This window comes from Pezoporus wallicus, unplaced genomic scaffold, assembly GCF_028554395.1.
Source record: "Pezoporus wallicus isolate ANWC-B61680 ecotype Strahan unplaced genomic scaffold, APGP_CSIRO_Pwel_v1 contig_7073, whole genome shotgun sequence".
Classification (NCBI taxonomy): domain Eukaryota; kingdom Metazoa; phylum Chordata; class Aves; order Psittaciformes; family Psittacidae; genus Pezoporus; species Pezoporus wallicus.
In genome coordinates this window covers 2,143,494-2,166,639 of record NW_026641326.1, presented here as the reverse complement: position 1 = coordinate 2,166,639, position 23,146 = coordinate 2,143,494, and the positions used below count along the sequence as shown (strand labels likewise).

Here is a 23,146-nt window from a genome sequence, read left to right as displayed (position 1 = left end):
ACAGAGCCTCAGCAGCTGCTCTGCAGCAGAGGAGAAGGAATCGGGGGTGAGTCAGTGTGTGGGTTTAGCTCCATACCCAGCCAAGGGAGCTGCATCCTCAGTTGAGCACTAGCAGGGCTCTGTACCCCCATCACTGAGCACGGGCACCCACCAACCCCCCTGGGGACTGTTCAGGGTCTGCTCTGTACTGAGCTCCCTGTGCTTTGGTTGTTATTTGAGATCTGTTTGAAACCAAAAGGCACAAGAAGTTGGAGGCTGCCTGGTTAACGGCTGAGACTTTCTTATGCACTTGTGTACAAGTGCCTTAAATTTCAATCTAAAGATGTGGGAATGTTGGCTGCTTTTCTCCTCCCCCGTTCTCTGTCACAATGGAAGAACTTGCAGTAACCCTTGGAGTAGAAATGAAATTGCTGATACAAATGTGCTCTGGCATAAGGCACAAACAGCTGGAAAATGTGCTATCTCCCGCAGTATTTTAAGGATGTAGCATCATCAAGGGCTATTCACTAGAGCTGGCACTGTGAGCCTACCCTGTGTGTCAGGAAAGAAATGATCTGTCCCCACTTTTCAGTAGGGTATATCCCAAATGTGCAGTGGGCAGGTGACACATCCCTTTCTCTGATGACAGATGTTCTGCCCGTCCGCTCAGCTGAACATGGAAAGGGATATGTGAGTAAATCCCTGCTATGGTAGCTGGCAGCAAGCATATTGAGAAACAGATGGTGCTGTGCTACAATTTTACCTGCTGTAAGGCCAATGCATAATTTAGCAATACAGAAACAGGAATTGTATTCCAGTGGTTGCTGCATTCTTGTGGAGGCTTTTGTTTGATTTAACCATCAGCAGGAGAAAGGGGTAAAGGATATTGTATGTAACTTCTTCTTTAACTCCCAGAGGATTTGGAAGTGTAGCATCCACCAGATTTGGTTTTGAATCCCTGAATTTATCTTCCCCTTGCCATTTCTGTGTGAATCCTAGGAATGGGTTGTGTGCTGTGATGTGTGTGCTGAAGGAGCTTGCTGCCTCTGTACAGAAGAGAGGCAGATGCCTGTGTCCTGCCAGGGCCAGTTAGTGCATGGGGAGGGGTGAGAAGCACAGGGCTGTGGGAGGGAGAAACCATCCCCCCCCCCCCCCCCCCCCCCCCCCCCCATGTGTGCCCCTAATGAGAGTTGTTATTCTCTATAGGCAGCCTATGGTACATTGGAGCCCCTTTCAGCCTACAGCTGTGCTTTCTTTACCCCCAAGACACTAATCCTAGAGTTTATCCCACCCTAAAGGTACTACATGTCTCCTGACAGTTCCTCCAATCCTCCTTCCCCACTCTGGCCCAAATATCCTTGTTTGCCTTCCTAAAGAATGAACAAAAAGTTTAGGATATAGGGGGCAAAAGGCATACAGCAATTTCAGCTTTGGTGGATGCTAAAGATGGGGCAGGACCTGGTTGAACCACCTGATACGCTGTAATAGACAGTGTCTTGTGCAGAGAGGGGCAGGTGTGTGTAAGGAGAAGGAAGTTTGGCTCCTCTGTTCCTTGTGTGACTTGAGAAACGGGTCTATGGGACAAGAGGCAATGAAACTGGGTGTAGCAGGGCCCAGCCAGCAGTAGCTGGAATTCTTCCTCCTTCCTCCTGATGTACGACTGGAGGAAGAGGAAGACCAGGTGCTCTGCTTTCCCTGGCTTGATGTCCCCTCTTCCCTTCCAACCACATGTGCAGGCTGGGAGCAGGGGTCCTGGGAAGCGTTGTCCAGGAGCAGAGGCAGGATGGCACGACCGGCTGACACAGGCAGGCAAAGGGCTTTTTGTGCTACAGTTTTGCCCATTAACCTCAATGAGAATTGTAGCTATTTTTTAAAGTTGTCAGTTTGATCATCTGACCTCAGAAAAGGCCTAATATGAGCACTCCAGCTTCGTTTCCAAGCATCCTCTTCCTGCTCTAAATGGCTTCCTTTCTCTGGCTGAGCTCTCCTAATGTCCTCTCCAAGGAGGATGGGGAAAAAATGCACTATAATTTTGCAGTCTTGGCAAATGAGGAATCATGCCCATGAAAACAAATACCCACTAATTAGGACCACAAAATGCAGATTGAATCACAGCTCTGATAATGGCAAGGGCAGTTTGCAAGCCTGCTTTATATCCCAAAGGATGAGGAAATATAAAAGCAAGGAGAATTTTTTCTTTTAGGAAGCTGTTTCAGCCACTCCTGTCCATCTATTTAAAACTTTCCCTGCCAACAGGTACTACTCAGTTACTGCATTGTTTCCATTTGAAGTACAAGGGGAGACTGAAGTTATTGCCTAGGATAATTGTTAACAAATGCTGAATTCTCATTTGTGCCCATTATAGCAGGACTAGCATTTTTAAGCATATGAATGGTCTCAGATTTACCTCCATTGGGGAGTTTATGCTGTTGCATGACAGCCAGAAGAGATGAGGAAACCGTGGGGAGCCTGGCCCAGGGTAAAGCACTGCCTTCATTGTGTCTGTTCTGCTTCTCCCTCTGCCAAGGTGACGAGGGTAAAGTTTAAAGGAGTTAAAAACCAGAACAAAACACTGCATCCAAGCTATATTTAAAAGCTTTTAACAGTCTGTGCTATCAACAGCTATTTGGTGAAGTCCACTGCCTCTTTGCTCCTGTTCTCCCCAGTAAGCTACAAAACAAGTGGTCTGGTTTAGCAGTGGGCTGGGGTAACCACCCCTCTGCACCCATGCCCTCATCCTCTGCATATACTGAGATAGGGGGTCCCACAGCTTTGCCTGCTGGGTCCAGCTGTGGCTGCAGATGTGCTGCGGAGTGACCCTGGTGCTGTGCCACACACATCTGGTGGAAAGGGGTGAGATGTGGAAAAAGCTCCCCTGGCAGGGGCAAGGCTCCATGTCCAACACCTGCATGGGGGCTTGCTGGAGGGGAGAGGTCCTGCTGACCTGCTGAGTCAGCAGCTGAGGCTGCAGCCACCATTGCCCTTCCCACTGTCTCCTCTGCTCTTCCCTCCCCGCTTCCTTTCCCATTGTTTGTGTTTCTGACACTACTGCTCCCACCCCATCTGATACAGGCACTGCTGGGTCAGGCCTTTCTCTTGGTGCTCTTATTTTTAAAAAGGGAGGGACTCTTGGAGGGGCTCTGCTCACATGGAACATGCAAGATCCGTGTTGCCTTAACTGGGGCTGTCTTTCTTGGCAAGATGAACTTCATTCTCTGTAGTATCAGTGCAGATTTCTTCTCCAAATGTGAAAACTTCAAGGCAAATCAAAGCAGGCAGCTGGGAGAGGACTGCTCTGTGTCATGGTGCAGGAAGGCACTTCATGAAGTGGTGGAATCGCCATCCCTAGAAGCACTCAAACACAGTCTAGATGAGGCCCCTAGTGACATGGTTTAGTGGTGGACTTGCAGTCCTGGGGTAACGGTTGGACTTGATCTTAAAGGTCTTTTCCAACCTGGTTGATTCTGTGATTAAGTACAGAACAGAGTTATGGTTCAGGCTTTTGGTGCAGAAACAGATCTTGTGGACCCTGCATAGGTGATTGACTCATGACCCTCCCATGTTCCCATGTTCCCAGATTTGGGTAGGAAATAAAATCTTTATGATATTAAAATATTTGTATTTTTTATTCATTTTGGGTGACTTGAGTAGCAAATGATCACAAAATGTCTGCTGAGGCCAAGGAGAAAACTGAGCAATGGCAAGCAGATCTGCAGGGCGAGGTGGTGAAGAGTCACTGATGGGGTCACCCTGTTGGTGGGGCAGCGCGCGGAGCCCTTGTGGCATGCCTGGCCTCGCTGCATGCCCATTGAGTGCAGTTGGAGTCCTTCCATTGATCTCAATGGGCTTTGGATCAAGCCCATGGCATGCTGCTTGTTTATTTTGGAGGCCTTCTGAGGATAAAAGCATCCTTTCAATGGCTGCTCTTTTTCTTTCTCCTTTGGTTCAGTTGCTCCTTGTACCCTGTGCTATTGGACATGCACCTGCTTTCTGCACAGACAAAGCTCATGTGCTTTAGAAAGCTGTGGTCTCACTTGTAGCAATGTTTGGTGCCCTGTATAAGCAATGTGGTTCTGCTGTGGGGAAATGCTGTGAGCTGCTTGACTCCTTTTCCACAGTCAAACATTCAGCACTAAGGTTCACCTTCAAGAGATGCTTATACCAGAGCTCATCTGCTTTGGTGTAACAACAAAACATACTGATTTGCTTCCTTTCAAATTCTAGATGGGTAGTTCTTAATTGTTTGCCCAGAGCTGGTAAATATGCACTCTACAGGTACTTTAATAGTAAAATGAGGCACTAATTGCTGTAGTAACAGAAGATGCATTGTGAAATGATGGCTTTCTGCTTCCTAGCTCAAGGAGCGCAGTTGCATCAGGCCTGTGTTCTCAGAAAACATCACTCCATAGCACCAAGAGTGCTGGCAACTTGTTATGTAGATTTATAGTAACTTGTATACAGATTTATAGTATCAATTTCTTTTTGCTTCTTCTATTTACTGGTGCTGTCTCTTTCCACTGGTTTGTGATTCTCCCTCTGCAAAAATTGGCTGGGAAAATGCATGGCTCTGCCTCAAAAGGCTCTGATCTGAGCTCGCCTAGGTGCAACAAGACCTGTTGACTTGAGGTTGGATCGAGTCCCAGATAGAAGTGGCCACAGGACCATTCCCTTCCTTGAGCATGCCACAGTGGTGGGGCTGGATGCTGACGGTGTGGAGGTGAGGCGAGTACTATGGCCCTGGGAGCACACTGACTGCTTGCGCCATGCTGCTGTTCTCATCCCTGCTGCCCTCTGCCAACCAGCAACAATGGGGAAGAGAGCTCAGTTACTTTAAATATGGATTTTGATGAAAAGCTTGTATCCGTATTGGTGTTCTAGTGTGCCACATACTGAATGCATGCAGAAATGAATCCTGCCCTGCTTGGTTTATGGTCTGAAACCAGTGGTAGGGAGGAACACCAAGGTGTCCAAGGTGATCTCTTGGTTCATGATTGGTAGGATGCAGTGACTCTGTTATCTGAGTATATACACAGTGAAGGACAAGTCCTTTCCTGGATGTGCACCTTTCCTGGGCTACGCATGACCCATAAAATCTAATCAAGGGCAGAGCATTGCTCTGAGTCATGAGTCATGATTTTTCTGGAGGCTACTGCATCCTGGGTTACTCATCCTGAGAGAATGAATGCACTGAGGATATAATTATAATAGACATCATTTATTCTCACTTTTTAAAAGATTCTTGTCAGGAGACTGATAGGTTTGGGTTATTTTTGTCTTTGTGGCCATATATATCATGCAAAATGCTGAAACTTTACGATCTCATTTATGCTTCCTCTTACAGCATTGTAGATCTCTGCCCAGTATTTAGGTTATGTAGTAATTCTACCGCGTTTGCCATAGATTAATGAGGCTATAAAATAATCATAAAGCTGGGGCAGCCCTGGATTTTCATGTTCCTCACGTATTTATATCTACCATGAAATACTTCATCCAAAAGTAATTACCTGGCTTCTTCAGGCTCCTTTCAGTACTCCTTGCAATTCAAAATGCAGGAAATGCTGCCCCATTTTTGGCCATGGTGATGCCAGCATCCATTGTGGACCAATGCCTGAGGGAAACTGAGCAGGTTTGGTACCTGTGTGGTGCCTAAGTGACTGGTCAGCAGAGCCAGGGAAGAAACCCTCCTACTGCTGGGGCTATGGAAAGCACAGGACAAACTGGTGGGGCTGGACCTGTTGCCCCGTCTGGAGCTCCAGGCCCTTGGTCCTTCAGACTTTAAACCTGCCACTCCTCTGATAAGACCCTGAAGCATTTAATGGCTGCAGTAATGTGATGGACAGGAAGAGTGACATCCACTACTAAAATGCAAACTGCAAGGAGGTGTGTGGTATTGCTCCAAGCTGCTGGGAAGCTGCTGTGGCAGCTCCAAGATGGAGGTAGAGGAGACTGTGCTGACCGACCTGAATATTTGGCATGTGAGGTGAAAACATGGTCAGAATGGTCTAACTATTATAATGTGTCAGTGCACAGAAGCTTTTATAACTCTGCCTTTAGAACTAGGATCCTAAAAGTACTTTGTGCGCTTTGTTAGTCCCCTGCTAGTTTGGGGGAGGTAGAGGAATGAGACTGCTGAGACCTCAGGTGTAGAGGGGAAAAGTGGTTTTGTCCTTTCCTATCATTTATTTTCATGGCCTGTGACAGCTGCTTGTCCCTTTGTTCTGCAGCGTCTCAGCGCCATTTCCATAGTGTCTCTTTGCAGGTTTGGGAACCATCTCCATGGGCTGGGTACTGGAGTTTAGGAAGTTTAGGAAGCATATGAGCAAGTGATCCACTACAGTTCTGGATACTAGGGAGGCAAAACCAGCAGCCTGGAGAGAAATCCTGGCTTCCAAAGGCAGCCACAGCCTCTCCTCCGTACCATCACTTCCCATGGGTGCTTCTCAGGAAGATGGTCCAAATGCATAGGTCAGGGGTGCCTCCCTCTGCAAAGGCCTGGTAGCAGTAGGGTGGCACAGTGGGAGTCATTTCCTCCAGCAGCACAACCACCGCCCTGGTCACAGTGTGCTCTGGGTGAAGCCCTTGCTGGGTTAGGTGGTGGTGGTGGTGGTGGTGTCACTTTCTCTGAGGATGCCCCGGGTTTCCACCCTGTGCTCCTTTGATCCCTCATTTCCTGCAGATGTGACTTGTGAGTAGCACCGAGGGCAGGATGGTTTCCCATGTCACCAGGGGTAACTCCCTCTTGATGAAGCCTTCCCTGAGAAGGAAACCCTTCCCATGAAGCAGGGAAGAGCAGGGTGGCTCTCCAGGCTCACACAGGGAAGGCAGTATCACATTTATCCCACAGCCATCCTGACCTGCTGTACTGTGTCCCTGGGGCAGGTCTCCATGCCTGAAGAGCTGCTTGCAGCAGTGCTGGTATCTGGGTAGATGGCAGCCTTCCTGCAGGTCCTCAGTGTGCCACCACCTGTGCCACTGAGAAGTGGCATAAGGGTGCCCTATGTCTTAAAGCATCTGTGGGCTCTGAAGCAGAATACTGGGTTGGTGTTTTCCCTTATTATGCATCTTTTCTGTGCAAACAGACTTTACAGGCTATAGACTTCTAAAGACTAAGAAATACATGTATACGAACTTAAATACAGTTTGCATACAGGTATATGTTAAATAGGGACATGCATTAGAAGTTGTGCTCACCGCTGCCAAATTGCACGTAGACTGCTTGAACTACATTCTCGCCTGATTATATGTGTATGCGTGTGGGGTTTCACTGAAGCCAGCAGAGCTGTGCCAAATTATACCCCTGATGCACTAGCCATAAGGTACTGGAGGAGCTACATTTGTGTTACAAAAACTGGGTGACATATTCAGATGGTGACAGTGAAAGATGATAAACCCTGACTTGTGAAACTGGAGCATATACTGCTTGTTTTGAACCTCACCTGGTTTTGCTGTTCTAGGTATAGCAGGTATGAAAGTTTGCCATTCGAGGAATTGGGCTACAAGCTGTTTAATCATTTATAAAGTTAAAAGGCAGTGACACTTCATTTCTGATGTGAAGTGCTAATTAGTTTACTATGGGATACAGACTGCAGGAAGTTCATGCTTCTGGCACAGCGGCTGTTCATCTTTAAAGATGTGTTTATCTGTCACCGTGACATGTTTATATCATTAGTGTAGAGCAATATATGTACAGCTCAAGCTCTTAGAGAGAAGAAAAAACGCCAGCACCTCATTAAGAAGTATGTAAAGCTGCTGTTAAATAAGCTTATTCAAGGCTGTGCCTTATCCAGAGAGGAGAGTAACAGGTACTGAAGCCTCCCTTTGTAGCTGTGTGTTATTTGGGTGTAGTTATAGCTTCCAGATAGATCAGTCACTTGACATAGGTGCAGTTCAGTGGCAAAAGCTGGGAATTTAAATCCCTGGTGCAGCACCTGGGGAGGGGTTCAGATACCTCCATCAGATGCTGTTGTTAGCCTTAAAGGAGAGTGGCATGGACCTTTCATGCGATTTAATGCGCTTCATAAATTAAAGTTGGATAATGTGAACAGCAGTAAATAAATGTTCGTGTTGGCTTATTTCTAAGGGTTCCCCCCAAATTTGTGCTAATATAAAGGATTAAAGCAGGTTATAAATATCTTGTGTTTTTTCCCCTATAATCTCAAAGAACCTAATTGGTTTGCAAACACCTTTTATGAGAAGTTGAGTCGTGCTTCAGAAGCCCTTGATTGGGGTAGGTTGGATTAACAGACTTATGCTGGCACTGGTGCTTCTGGTGCTTATAAAGGCACTGGTGCTTCTTTTTAAGCATCTTATGTACCGAGAGGTTACAACATCAAAGAGAGGGTGCCTGATGACTGTATTTCACTTTAAGTTGGTAATTAAGGGCCAGAGTGTAGCAAAACTGATTCTTGAGAAGTCACTGCATCTTTATTTGGGGTTAATTGCATTAATACTCACGGCTTGACAGGCTTGCTTCATGACAGGAATTAAAGAAAAGTGTTAGGGAGCTATGCAGCTTCAGCATTGTCTGAGAAAGTCCTAATTCCCAATTAATCCTGTTGTTCATGCTCATGAAAACTCCTATAAATCAGCACCTTTGGTCATTTTTTAAACTGTATTTTTAAAAGCAGTGTAATCATGTGCTGTTGGCTTGAACTGGAGCAAAATGGGACAATTTTAGAATCATAGAATCATAGAATAGTTAGGGTTGGAAAGGACCTTAAGACCATCTAGTTCCAACCCCACTGCCATAGGCAGGGACACCTCACACTAAACCATGTCACCCAAGGCTCTGTCCAACCTGGCCTTGAACACTGCCAGGGATGGCGCATTCACAACTTCCCTGGGCAACCCATTCCAGTGCCTCACCACCCTAACAGGAAAGAATTTCCTCTTTATATCCAACCTAAACTTCCCCTGTTTAAGTTTCAACCTGTTACCCCTTGTCCTGTCACTACAGTCCCTAATGAAGAGTCCCTCCCCAGCATCCCTATAGGCCCCCTTCAGATACTGGAAGGCTGCTATGAGGTCTCCATGCAGCCTTCTCTTCTCCAGGCTGAACAGCCCCAACTTTCTCAGCCTGTCTTCATGCAGGAGTTGCTCCAGTCCCCTGATCATCCTCATGGCCCTCCTCTGGACTTGTTCCAACAGTTCCATGTCCTTTTTGAATAATTTTGATGAAAATTTGCACACAGGTTTGTGCAGAGAAGAAATATCAGTGTAGAAGGAGGACATAGGACTTCAGCTTGTTTCTGATGGGAATTCAGTGGACACGGTGTTACCCCAGGCTTTTGGTCCTGGCATGGACCTCAATGATACTGCTCTGGGACAATCCATCAGGGCTTAAGGATTTGAACCCTTGGAATCGAGGTAACAGCAGACTTCTAAATAGGGGAGTGCCATGAAAGAGCATTGTTTCATCACCTTGTGAAGGCTGAATCACTGGGTTTTTTTTAGTCTTCACTGAGCTTTGCTGCTTGCTCTATAGAACATTATGAGCACTAGCTGCAATCGTGTGGTCAATATATGAGAACAAATTATGATTGAAGTGTGGTTTAAAGCACTGGTTAGAACAGACATCTGCTACAATGTAATTATGCATTTTGTGCACAACAACTCAGCTTTTACTGTTGAAGGTTGAGAGACCAAAAATGATCAAAGCCTTAATTTCATTACCCGCCACTAGGGACTTTGTGTTTGTGTTCTTTTTTTCCTATATGTCTAATCAAAACTCACATCTAGGGATGATACTGCTTTGTAGATATAAGAGAAGTTTGATGCTCTTGTCCTCCGGTCTCACAGGTAGATGAATTCTCTGTTCATGTGAACTTCATATGAACTACTTTGAAAAGGAAAGCAGAAATTCTGCTAAGCGTTGTTCTGTACATTTTGGCACAGAAGGTAACATAGAAAGAAGCCTGAGAATCCACTTGGGATCATCTTTTCCTATTATGTTGGTAGCAAATCTTTGTTATCTGATACTCATTATTTCAGAACTACAATCAATAATGTAAGGGAAAGCATGAATCTGCCACACATGAAGTTTTCTGTCTTCTTTTTAAGTGATTTTCTCCTTAGATTCCTGTTGTGTAGGCTTTTCCTTACCAGAAATGAATGCCCTGTTGTTCATGTGATTGCACATCAAATAGATTTGCAGTAGCTGTCTCTTGTGTTCCCTCGGTATATCAATCTACAAAGACCTTTTCTGAAACATCTATCTCCCCCTTCCCTCCCCCCTCCATAGAATAGAGATCTGGATACTGCAGTCTTTGGAAGCTATCTGGCTATCCCACTGGTTTTCCAGTAGGAATTTTGTGATCTCTGTTCTGACTCTAAGGAGCCTGGATATTATTTAGGTATTTCAAATTAACCCCCTTGCAATCAGGTTCTGAAAGTGGAAGTCAATAAAAGATAAAGATTGATTGATTGAGTAATCCACCAACTGCATATTAAAACACCAAAATTATTCTAGAGCATGTAGCTGCTCTGTGCATCATAAACTTTTTTTCCTTTCTTCTTCTTCGGGTGTTTAATGCTGTGCCCATGTTCAAGGGTCCGTGCACTATGATGTGCACTCATTGTACTGCCTCAAGTACTTGCATAAAGTGGAAATGTGAAGTCGAGGTAGTACTTGCTTGTTATTTATTTCATTACCTACTTTATCTGCAGAAGGAATGATAAGATGTGTGTGTTTTTAATTATGAGACTAGACTTGAAGTCCATGTACCCTAAGTAAAGGTGGGGAAAAGGTCCTTGCCTTGCTCTAGCCTACATGTGGAGCTGTAACTTTACTATAAGAGCATACAGACTGCACAAGCTCAGGGAAATATTGATGGGTAAGGCGGTTAGGAGTACTGAGGAGGGAGGGCCTGAGTACATATGGCTTTGCCTTCTGAGATAGAACCATTTGAGACCATCCCTCAGGCACGCAGTTAACTTGTGAAGCATAAAGAATAACTGCAAAATGTGTTCATTCAATTTAAGGATACCGTGGATCATAAAACAATTAAAAATCTGTCCCTTGTGCTGTGTTAAAGGAGAGGATCCTCATCATCCTTTATTTTTAATCTAGTTAGGTGATATGGAAAACAAAAAGGCACTGAGGGCAGCAGGCACAGAGCAGAGGCATTTAAACCTTACTTAGTGGGTTGGCTGGATTTTCCTGGCTCAGGACAGGGCCATTCCCTGCACTGTTTCTTTAAATACAAAGCTCCTTTTCTTTTCTTTCAGAAATGGAAATTGAAAATTGGATTTTCTTTTTTTATCTCCTTTTAAATTTGGGTATGACTTGACCATAATGCACAAATGCCACTGCAGATTTTCCTGGCCCGTTCCTCTCCAAAATAGTGCTATCTGAGGGAATGGCAACTACCCGCTGCCAAGCCTGGCACTAGCACTGGCTTAGGCTATTGGAATAAATCTCTGTAGATATTTGTCACCACTCTCTCTCAGTGGGAGATGGAAACTTTTTCCAGTTTGTACATTTGTGCTGATGTTAGTCACATCACACAACAGTGATGCTGGGCAACACCAGAGGAGGAGGAAGAGGTCTTTGTTGGCCACAGGCTCAAAGACAGTGTTCAAAGGGGCAACAGAACTCTTGGGGTGGGTATACGGATGCTGGATTTCAATGTAGAGCCCAAGTCTTTACTTGCCTTTTGTTATAACAAGCCGTATCTTTCTGCACTGCCTCACTCTGTAACAACTTCTAGTAACATCTGAAATAGTTGTTTTCCCTGTATCTCAGAGAGATTTAAACTCCCTGGCAGCAGCATAGGCAATAGATACCAGCACCAAGAGGAGCAGAGCTGCTTTTGCTTTGCTATGCATAAAAGGAAAGAGCGTGATGCTTGGAGACACACAGGTCCAAATCCTGTTTAAAGCAGGCATCTGTCTACAGAGTTAATCACTCCAACTATGATACAGGAGCTCAATGTGCATGAGTGTAGGCTCTTGCAGTACAAAGGAGGTTGATTAATATGGAATGAAATGGGGTTTGTGAATACTTGTACTGTGCTAGGAGCATGCAGGGTGTTTTCCTCTTGTGAAGAGCCTTTGGGACAGGGCTGCTGTAGCTCTGATTTAGAGGCTGTTTGCAGGCAGTGCCCTTTGGGAACCGGTACCAGCCATGCCATAGGGTTTAGTTCTCCCATGCAGCCTGTATGCAAGCTGTTCCTGCCCCATTGCCATTCATTTCATTGCACAGGAGAAATTACTTTTACAGGTTGGTGTCACTGATGGGTTTAGCCAAAAATCTGCTCTTTGAGTAGTTTCTTCAGCAAGGTGCTGAGGGTGCCATGCGTGGCTCCTGCAGCTTCTGCCCCAAAAGTCTTGGGAAGCGTCAAATCCTCTGGGGGAAGGGGGTCTTAAAAAGATTAATTGCCCTTTGATTTCCACCTTCCCTTAGCTTTTAATACGACAGAGCTCACAAAGGTGCGGCTTGGTGGCATTAACAGTTTAAGTCCCAGAAGGGCAGGGTGCCACTTAATTTTCAACCAGCTACCGAGGCAAGTCTGCAATCTCTTGTGGGCTATTATTTCAGTGTTTATTTGCTGTGGGCTATTTGTGAAGAGCTCGGCTAGCACAACCAGCTTTGTTTTCCTCATGCAGCAAGTGCTGCACTAGTGGGGTTAGTTTGAGAGTAGAGCAAAGTCATCTCTTCAGCTGGTGGTGGGCGTGTTAACCAGTGCGGTGCAACAACCAAGGGGGAGGTGTGCTGTGGGCATCCGCCACGATCGCAGCTGGAAGAGAAGTTAGAGCAGCGGTGTGCTGGTGCTGTTTTAATTCCTGTTTTCCCCACTTGCTGGCTCCCAGAGGTGCCCTTTTTAAGTGCAGGACTCCTGGCGTACACCTTGAGCAGGGATCAGCTGGCAGAAAGCGATGACAGCTCTGCTCCCTCTCCGGCAGGTAACGAGGCGTCGGGGGCAGACGGTGCGTTAGGCGCGAGCGGCGAGCGGCAACCAACTTCAGCGACGAGCGGCGGCGGTTGGCGGCGAGCGGTTCGCTTGTCGTCCTGCCCCGTTTAACCGAGGTTGTTGTAGGGGCAATGCGGCAAACGGGTTAAAATTTAATTAGAGAACATAGTGTTAGCTACTGGAGCTTAACAGAGCTTTATATAAGCTGCTAAGAAGGACAAGGCTGCTGTGTGAGCCGCTGGTAGGGCTGAGCTACTGCAGCCGATGGCTCCCCTTCAGGCGCCGCTGGCCGAGGTATGGCTGGGAATCTGCCCAGGAAGCGCTGTGAAAGAGGAGCTTGTTTTAAAGCCGGACCTTGGCTCTGCGCAACACCCCTGCCTTCCTCCCTCCGCAAAAAGCCGGGCCGCTCTCTTGCCGGGCGTTTGAAGGAGGGAGCGGGAGCCAGCCGGGACGAGGACTGTGTGCCCAGCAGAGCAGCTCATGGCTTCGGTGTTCACGTGCGGGGCGGAGGACGGGCCCTCCAGAGGCAGCTGCTTCACCTGGACGGCGCAGCTGGCAGCGCTGAGGAGGTGGACCGCTCGGCGGCTGCGGGCATGCCGGCAAACCCTGCGAGAGTGGTGCGGCCTCCGGGATGTGTACCAGGTAAAACACCCTGGGGACTGCTCCAGCTTGGATGCTGCTCACTCACCTGTGTGATTCCTCAGTGCGCACAGCCCAGGTGAAGTAAACAGCATCTATTGAGGCAGAGCCCTGCTTGCACATCCCTGCCGAGAGAGCGTACTGGCAGGTTACAATCTGAGCTGATGTTCAACGTCAGCTTTCAAACAACAATTTGTTGCTTCAGACAGCAGTGCTTTCAAACAGCAGTTCAACAACTGCTTTCAAACGGCCAGCTCTGCGTGTTTGCCTTGAATTTTAGGGCTTGGGGGACATGCTGTCTATGTTAAATGTGTCTTATAAGCCAGTTTGTAAGCCTTGTATCTCAGCCCCTTGAAGCTCTTTTTCTGCTATCACCATCCTTGTGCTTGGGATCTGGGAGACAGAGCTCAGCTCTCAGCCTATGCTGCCATCGGGTATCCAGAGCATGATGCTGTCAAGGGAGAGAGTCACTGTGGCTTTTTCTGCTGCTCATTTGTGTTTGTCTCACTGAATAGTGGCAGACTGTAATGTGGTAGGACTTTGCATTGCAAAGTGTTTGCTATTTGGGGGGGGGGCTGCAATGGGTCCTGAAACAACTGGGGGGCTCCCCTTTCCTACAGGCAGAAAATACAGCCCGGTACTTGCAGTTACTGTGGTATCCTGTTGCAGTTCAGGGTGTCACTCTTTTTGGAGTGTTTTTGCTGGCAGTTACTTATTTTTGTGTGTCTGTTTATTTTTGTCTCACATACACACTTGTGATGTGTGCCTGGTCACAGTGTCGGCCTCCATGGTTACTAGATTATATTGAATGTTTCAAGGCTGCTTCTCCCCACTCCCTGGTGTATTGCAATACAGAGAATGACACAGCTCATAGCAAACAGCTCACCAGAACTATCAGGCTGTAACTTTCATGGGAAAGTCATGCTAAAGGGACATCTGTGCCTATTTAATCCCAAAGGGATCTGTTGCTATTTAGCTTTAGGGTATGCCCAGGAGCAGGAGAACAGCTTTAGAGTGATAGAAGTGCTTCCAAGTGCTCAAATACCCATTGGCATCTTGTACAGATGACGGATGTAAACACTTTGTGACTCGTGTGTCACTTGAGGAATATGGTTTTTGTGTACTTAGGGAATGCAGGAATACAGGCATCATTACTCCCTGGCTGCCCACCTGAATAAATGTCAGTTGCAGCCCTGGCTCCTTCTCTATAAATAAAATCCAGGTACACCTGTATGGTGTGGGTATTATTCTTGGACTCCATTCATGCAAATAGCATGGAGCTTGGACTGCCTTTGCTCCCTGCTGCATCCCTACGGAGGCAAAACCCATCCCTCCAGGGCTGGAATAACGGCTTGGTAAGGACCAGCTCTGACAGCAGCTGTACCTAGCCTGTTTAACTGTGATTCTCTGATGGTTGGCTCAAAGTGAAAAGAGGGTTTTTCAAAACAAAGTGAGACTGTAGCTCTGCCCAAACTTATCGTTTCCTAGTGGTTGTTAATGGATTAATCTATTTTGTCTTCTTTATGAGAAGCATTACTGACTTGTGTCTGTACCCTAATGTGGGGATGTGAAAATGGGTAAAAAGAAAGGACTGGTCCCTCTGTCATCCTTCCATATTGCCCTTGAGCCAGGGTAGTGGACAAGGAGTCCCCTTCCCTGTTCTCCTGCTCACAGCTTGTCACAGCCATGAGGACAGCCCAGCCACTCTGCTGGGGATATGCAGTGATGGAACATTCAATGACCTGTTGCTCCACGCTCACTGCTCCAAGGATTATCCCTGGGAGATGAAACCAGGTAGGAATAAGGTGACTCTCACACTTTAACATCAAGAAACTCATAGTGGTAATTTGGGGTGTACCAATGGGAGATGGTGAAAGAATGCCCTGTAGTGCTTCCTTCAAACACACTGCTTTTTGAGCTCAAATCCTGGCTCTCTGCTGTTAAACCCACTGGTGGTATTCTGAGTGAGTCTGGTGAGTACAGGACTGGGCACTCAGCACTGGTCTGTTTAGATATCAGAGCAGTGTAAGAGGTTAAATGAAATACTAGTTTTCTTTTTCATTTATTTTTTAAACACCTCAAGCCATGGGAACATGTAGAGACAGCAGCTGGATGACCCTTGCATACAGGGATGTACTCTGAGCCCTGCTGTGTTACACTTGTTCACCTCCAGCATTGCAGGAGCAAAACATGCAGTGCGGAGCTCTCCATGGGGCTGTTTCTCCAAGGAGGTAGATGTTGCAGTGTCTGTGGGACTAGGCTGTGATCTTGGACATGAGATTTTGTGTCACATCATTACCACAGATCCTATATTACCTTGGGCAAATTGTCTTCCTTCTCTGTGCCCGTTTTTTTTGTCTGTAATGTGGATTAACAACACTCTCTTACTTGCCAAGGATGATATTTGTTGTCTTAGATTTTTGATACAAGTCCTATAGTTAATGCAGCCACATGATGAGAGCATGTTCTTGCCTTGTGCTCTTATTAATATTGGCACCTTGACAGGTGCTTAACAAAGTCCTTTCCCACTTTGTCTTCACCAAGAATGTTCATACTTCTTCAACTCCTTCCTGTTCATATTCCAGTTATGATAAGTGCCACATTTTGTATATAAAGTCCCTTTAGTTTTAAAGTTACACTTTTGTCCTCCCTGCGCTGTGCACAGTATAAAGAATTGAGAACTTTGTCACTGAGCTACATGCAAGGGACATGCAGGGAAAACTGAGGTGACAGCACTTGAGCTGCTGCTCAGCCCTGGAGGCTTCAGTTCTCTTTGATCCATGTTTGTTGTTCGTGTTCTGTGGGTCAGTGGCTATTTTCAGGTGAGTTGGATGCTGCCAGCAGTTCTCTCTTTAAATCATCAGCACATTATAGTGGTGAAAGGGAAGCCAGTAGGATTTCTTCCCTGGGCAGTGATGTTTGTTATTGTGGTGGTGAGGGTTTTGGTCTTATACATAAAATGCTTGCTAGCCTCATGGGAGACCTGAGCTTGAATCCCAGCACAGAGAAGCCAATGACACCTTCATGCTTCTGTGCAGGGCTCTTGCCTATGTGTTTGAAACCGGCAGGTGCAGAGGTTATCACGTGGGCACAGCCGCCTGGCCAGTGCACGCTGAAATCCTCTCTGCCAGCATAAAACCGTTACCTGCCTTAACAGCTTTAAGTACAGAAACTCCAACCCAGCAAGAACAAACCAGCCTTTGCCAGTTACCTTCTCTGTAGTCATCTTGCTTATAGCATGTGTGTAGGAAACCTTCCAAGGTCTTTCTGGCTGTTGTTTCACCTGATCACCTGTGCAGGGACTTGAGCCCCAGCCCAGCAAGCCAAGCTGGTCTCTGCTCCAGGATGCTTGCCATCATCTGTCTCTTCTGCCAAAAGAGAAGGGATGTCCTATTTGCTCGGAGCCTAGTCATCTGAAGTCATCATGAGCCAAAGTGCTGACGGGGCATCCCCTTTCACACTGGAATAACTTCTGAACCCATGCGAGGGGAGGAGGGTTGTACAGTATGTGAATTTATTCTCTGTGAGCACTTGGGTTGTATGCCAGGGAACATTGCTTTGTCCATGGCAGAAAGCATCTGAAAGCCTGTCCTGGAATAAACAGAGACTTGCAGAGACAGCTGATGGAAGAGCTGGCACTGATCTTCTTTCTAACTTCAGCAAGTCGAGTTATTGGGGCTTGGAAAGAATCCTAGGTGAGAATCAGCACAGAAGCCTTCATGCAGGGGTACCCATTTCCTATGAGGGAAAGGAGCAAGGGCTGTATTTTGTTGTGGAGAGCTGGAACGTAGTGCGCTGACCAGCCAGCTGGGCAGTCTTCCCAGAGCCCCTCTGGATGCCTACAGTGGGACAGGCAGCACTTCTGGGTGTCCTGATAGTCTTCCAAAATAAAGCTGTTGGCAGGGCTCTCCACGTGCTGGTTTTATAGGCCACCTGTCTTATATTTAATTATAGAGCACTAAAACAGAAAGTGAAACTTGTATAAATGAGGTTAATAAGCTGCGGCAAAGCCAAAACCTTTCAGCATTGATGTCTATCCTGTGTTTAGTGAGTTATTACCACTGGCCTGACTTTAACTGGGATGTCAACACTACCACATCCTGGTGCATCTCTTCCCCTGAGGTATGAATACCAGTTTTCACCTATACATCCCACAGCACAGTCAGTCCTCATTACCCCCTGTGCTTTAAGTGTGAATGAAACATTGCATCAAAGTCTATTTAATAATGCAACTAACCTCGTATAAATTAAAAATTGGTCAAATAAATGCTTTAGTATCATGGTTAAAATGCTTGTCAATTGGTCTGCTTAATGCAAAGTGAAAAAGAGAAACCAGGCAAACAGTCCTCAAACTCCCTGCAGAATACAATGACACGCTGTGATTAATAGGATGTGAAACCAGGTGTGGGAGCATCTCTATGGTTAAGCTATTCAGTTACGCTGGTTATTTGGGTAACAATCTGGTGTAGAAGTATAAACTGAATTACATGTGGGTTTTATGGACAGCATGCTTTTTAACATCTGAAAGGTCATTTCCCCTCTGTGAAGTGAAATAATTCTGCTGCTGAAGCACAATAAATAAGCTTTGCACGTGTGTCTATCCCATATGTAGTTGGGGTGGAGGAGCGAGAGAGGAAATGGTTGACTCCTGTTTCCTATGGTGTTAACATCGATGGTTTTGATAGTTAGGACCGTGTTTCCTCTGCTGCCGCACCCTGACTTTTCATTATAAAAAATGCTGACAGCAAACTGGAGATGCCTTTTTTCTTTCCCTTCTCTTTTAGAGTGATGAAACGTCCTGCTGGTGAAGTGAGGGTGAGCATGAAGGATGAGTGGTGGGTTGTCAAGGCAGGGCTTTCCTTCCTCTGCACCAGACAGACTCTGGAGTGATGCTCAGAGGGTCTTGGGTGTCCTCATGGGTCAGGGTTTTCCAAAGCAGCTTAAAGACCTTTTATAGAGGACAGCAAATATGTGCCCCTTCAAAGATTTAAACTTGAGCCCTTTGAATTCCTGGATGCTCCGGGAAAGCTTTGCTCTGACTGCTTTCATCCAGCTGTTTTCCTTTTGGAGGCATCTGGTCTAACGCTGTGACTCTGCTAACACAGTGCTTTGGCTCTGCTTGAAACTCCCAACACATCCAAACACAGCATGTGGAGGCTTCCCTGTGGCTGGGGCTTGGGGGAGCCTCTTGCAGAGCAGGGAACAGGACCAGCTCCAGGCAATGCGTCCTGACAGCTTAGAGTTTAAAGTGGCTTTACGCACTGCCAACAGCCGCTTTCCAAAGCTCTCTGCCAGACATATTTCCATTTGAGCTCATGATATAGCTCTTTCTGTTTGAGTTAATTCAAACAAAACCACGGGGTTTGTACCACTCCTCCCTCTTCCCTAGCAGACAAACTTCACAACCAGACTGTGAACTTCACCTCATTTCCTTCAGGGTGTCACGGTGCCAGTTTCAAACAGTGCCTCTTATTCACTAACTGCTTTGGCCTGTATAAATATTTCTTTTTCTTCGATCTGACACAGATCACAAAATACATTAGATTTCAAATGTCGCTGCCTTTCAGTAGCAGACTCCTGTACAAAGGTATCACTGTATGAACCTGCCTGCATAAATCTCTGTTTTGGTCTTGTGCATTGAGGCTGGCAAGTTTGCTCTGACTGGACAAGAGGTTTATGAAAAGGTAAATTAAAAGTGTTTCAGGCACATGCTGGTTTTTCCATACTTCATTTTTCGTCCTTCTGAGTGCTTAGCTTTCCGTCGCTTTAGCAAGTCACTGCAGTGCTTTGCAATCGTGGATGGACCATCCATGTGCTTAAAATAACACTGCGCTGTCTCCTCACTTTCTAAAAATCAGGCCACCCTTCTGCAGTTTGTGTTGCTCTTAAAACCTCTGAGTCATAATTAGTGATTAGGAATTCTGCTAATCTCCTGTACAGATGGAGGCCAGTTCAGTCTCAGAGGCTGCAAAGAGGATAAAGCTATTGGTGCTAGAATATATTAGCTTAAATACCCTCCCACACACAAATACGCATGTACACTTTTCCCTGCTGGTTTATCTGCCATGCATACAAACGTGCATTGATTTTGTATGTTGGGGAAGGAGAGGTGGGGATAGTGAGGGTCATCAAAATGCTGAGAACAGCCTGAGTGTGCTGGTTTAGCCATTAAAAGCCATCACTGACAGTCCAAGCAAAGGCAGATTTAAGACACTGATGTTTCCATGGTTGCTTTTTCACCTGATGTAGAATAGGTGCTGTCCCAGTGACGGGTGTCATCTTCCTGCTTACTACTGGGTGCAGATGTGTGGTGCCTGCAGAGCTGGGAGTGGTGACAGAGAAATTGCTGCCCTTAGACCATGTGGCCATTGCTAATTATATGCTGCTTTCTGAGCATCCTGGTTTTACCTTTCATTGGATCAGTGGTTTCTATGTAGAGTGATGTGGGTGGGACAGAGTGGAGAAGGCCATGCTTGTTGGTATCTTGTGCAGGTAGGTTGCTGGCTTGTGCATGGGTGAGGAAGGCAAAGGACAGGAGGATGGGAGTAAAGAAGCTGAAAGAGCAGAGAGGGCAGTGCAAGAATTACATAGCATGAAAAGTACTGGCTGTGTAAGCAAGGGAAGAGAGGGGAGACACCAGGGAATTAAAAATGAATCATTCTGCCCCAATTCAGCTGTGTGTCAAAACCCCCAGTACTCCAAATGGAGCCCAGACTTCCAAGGAAGTGTGGGAAAACAAACAGGTAGTGGGGAAAAAAAGGCAGAAGTGCAATAGGAGAGGAAAACAGGTTGTAGAGAGGAAAAAAAAAAATAGGAGGGGAACAAGCTTTCCAGGAAGGCATATAGATCCGCATCATACCGAGTGTAGATGTTTGGCTGCCACCAGACTGGATGTGTCTGCTTGCCATGGTTGTTTTGGGAGAGTAAGTATGGTGGTGTGGATGAAGCCCATCAGGAATCTGGCAGGGCAGGTGTGCTTAGCAGGCATGCAAGCCGGTGTTAGCTAAGCTGTAGTGAAAGTGGGAGAGTACCAAGCCTGTTGCATCTGTTCACCTTATCCGGAGAGCTGGGTGTCCTGCATTCACTATGGGGTTATGTGCTCTTTGGCAGCACTGCCAACCCCGGACCTCAGTTTGGAGCTCTTCTGCTGGCCTCTGAGTTGCAGAGACTTCTTCCTGCTCGACTCTTCCCTGCTCCAACAGCTTCCTGCTGCTGGAACCTCTTGTGGATGCACTCAATTTCCTTTAAACTCCAATGTTTCTGGTTTAGAAAAGTTATCTGTGTCCCAGAGCTGAATCATACAGCCCAGATCTGTATTTGTTTGGAAGCCCTGGATCCTCTGAGAAGCTATACTCTTCCCCTCCTCCAGCTATTCCTGTCCCTGTGGTTATCCCAGCAGGGCAGAAGTTGGCACCACCCAGGTAAACCTTCACGTCATTTCTCTCTAAGGAAATATGACTCACTGTCTATTTTCCATCTTATTTTTGGGCTTTGGAGTCTGTGTTTTGGAGACAAATGCAAGTTTGTTGCTCTGAAATACTCCCAAGTGTCTCGGCTGCCGCCCCTTAGGTTGCTGCTGCAGTCTGGATCAGCTGGCTGGACCTGACCTGGCACCCTCCTGCCTTATGGCTTTCTCATGAAAGCTGTGATATGGGGCATGATGCGGAGAGCTTTTGTAGTCTGATGACTATGATGTTAGCTCTTACAAAGTAACTTTGGAAAGAAAGCCAACTCAAATTCTTTGCAGCTATTTAAAAGGTGGATATTTGATCAAAGGTAGTTGCTCTGCCTTAAACAAGGAGAGCAAGACACCTCTGGCACCTCACTGCATCCGGGTGTCTAGGGTAGCTAGGGTGAGCTGCCCTTTGCAGGTGTCTGGATTGATGGTAATTCATAGAGTAGCTCCTGGTGAGGGAGCAGGGCTGGCTGTACTCCTTGATTGTGTGGATGAGGCAGCACAGTTTCTCTTTAACAGTGCTCTGCAGCCTAATGGATCCTGTTACTGGCTTCAGGCAGTCAGTACACAGAGCCTCCTCTTTAGGGGAGTTGAGCTGGACCAGAAAGATTGGGTACCTCCGAGAAGGTAGTTTATGTGCCTTTGTGCGATACCTGTGCTCTGCCTGACACAGTTACACACTCAGAGCTGTGTGTGAAGCCTTGTAGGCTGGTGCACCAGCAGGGAAGAAATCCAGGAGATGAAGTATAACTTGGTGTTTTGCACGCAGAAAAGAGTCTGCAAAGGGAGCAGCAGAAGAGCAGGTAGAAGCTTTACTCCTTCACCTCTAGAGCAGCAAACTATACTCCTGGAGAGCAACCCTAACCCCAGAACAGATTCATATTGGTGGCCAAGTGTGTAAACTGCACTCTCGGTTCCTTCCCTGATGTGCAGTAAGCCACATCAGGGGCAGCAGACCTGTGTTTTGGAAAGGGGCTTGGGAAATCCAGTGAAACACTATAGCGGGGGTGTCTGAAGTCTTAGTGCTGTGCCGAGTTTTAGCAGAAAGGCCCCTTCCATCCCCTGGATGGGGATGTGTAGGGTGGGAGAGCCAAGTGAATGACCACAGCTCCCAGCAAGCACAGTTGTTGGTACTGGGGTCCTCAGCTGGCTACTGTGGCACGAGGACCTGTGGTCCCACAGTGAAGTGTCACGCTGCCCTGGGGCTGGCTGCCTGTGCTGTGCCTTTGGTTGGTGACTGTTGGCTCTTACTTGGCGCTATTTAATGATAAAGGGGTTAATATTACAAACAACAAGAAACCCCAAACCAATTGTAATGCTTTCCCAGCTCACCTCTGCTTTTAACAATCACATTTCAACCTCTTGTGCCCCTGACTCACGCTGGAAAGGCTTTTGTTTCTGAATCTGTAATCAAAGCAACAATGCGAAGGTCACTTCCTTGAGATTATATAGCTACAGAAGAAGTCCGGAATCGTGTCTCCCTTCTTCCTTCAGTTCGAACGTACAGAAAACATGAAGGCTTAGCAGATGCATGCTGTTGAGTACTTCTTGGGCTTCTCCAGTCCTTTTGCACCATCAGGGCTTGTGATTTGGAGGTAGGAGGCTATAATTTAACATCTCATGCTTAGCAGCAGCAGATAATGTTGTTCAGTGCTCTTACATTGTGTCCTGACTTAAACATCATGCAGAGCTTGGAGCTGTGAGTGCAGGAGAGCAGCACGGAGCGGTGAGTTTGCTTTGTGGGGTACTGTGGTAGTGCTGGCTGGAACCTTTTTACTTGCTCTTTTCTTTACCCTGAAAGCTCAGTCCATAAAAATTTCTTTGCATCTTTTTGCACTCCATTGTGGAGATAAGGGGCTGTTTGCTTACTCCCAGCATTTCCAGCTGCTTTTTCCTGCTTTTCTTGGAAGTGCTGCCTTGGCTGCTTTAGGAAAGTGCTAATTCCAAGCTTGACTCTGGTAACTCTGCAGCTGGGGGGGGGGGGGGGTCTGTAACATTTGGTCATAGCAAAACCACCATTTTGGGAGATTACCCGCATAGGCTGCTCTGAGATACGATTTAACCTGAACCAAGCACAGATTCATAAGTCCTGCGAAAAGGCAGCCAGTGCCTGGTACAGTAGCTCCTTTCAGCGTGTAACTATTAAAGGTCTCATCAGTAA

At 46.6% G+C, this 23,146-nt stretch overlaps 1 protein-coding gene across 6 annotated transcripts in view; it reads left to right on the top strand.

Moving 5' to 3' along the window:
* Positions 1–23,146, top strand: part of FRMD4B (FERM domain containing 4B) — a 138,590-nt gene that overhangs the window by 43,992 nt on the left and 71,452 nt on the right. Inside the window, exon 1 of one of the 6 annotated variants that reach the window (XM_057422934.1) lies at positions 13,371–13,532. The exons of 4 other annotated variants lie outside the window; for them this stretch is intronic. In XM_057422934.1, the coding sequence (XP_057278917.1) occupies positions 13,371–13,532 (162 nt within the window). Of the gene's footprint in view, positions 1–13,370; positions 13,533–22,558; positions 22,581–23,146 lie in introns of those variants that run through there. One more of the 6 variants, XM_057422938.1, reaches the window with a different exon arrangement.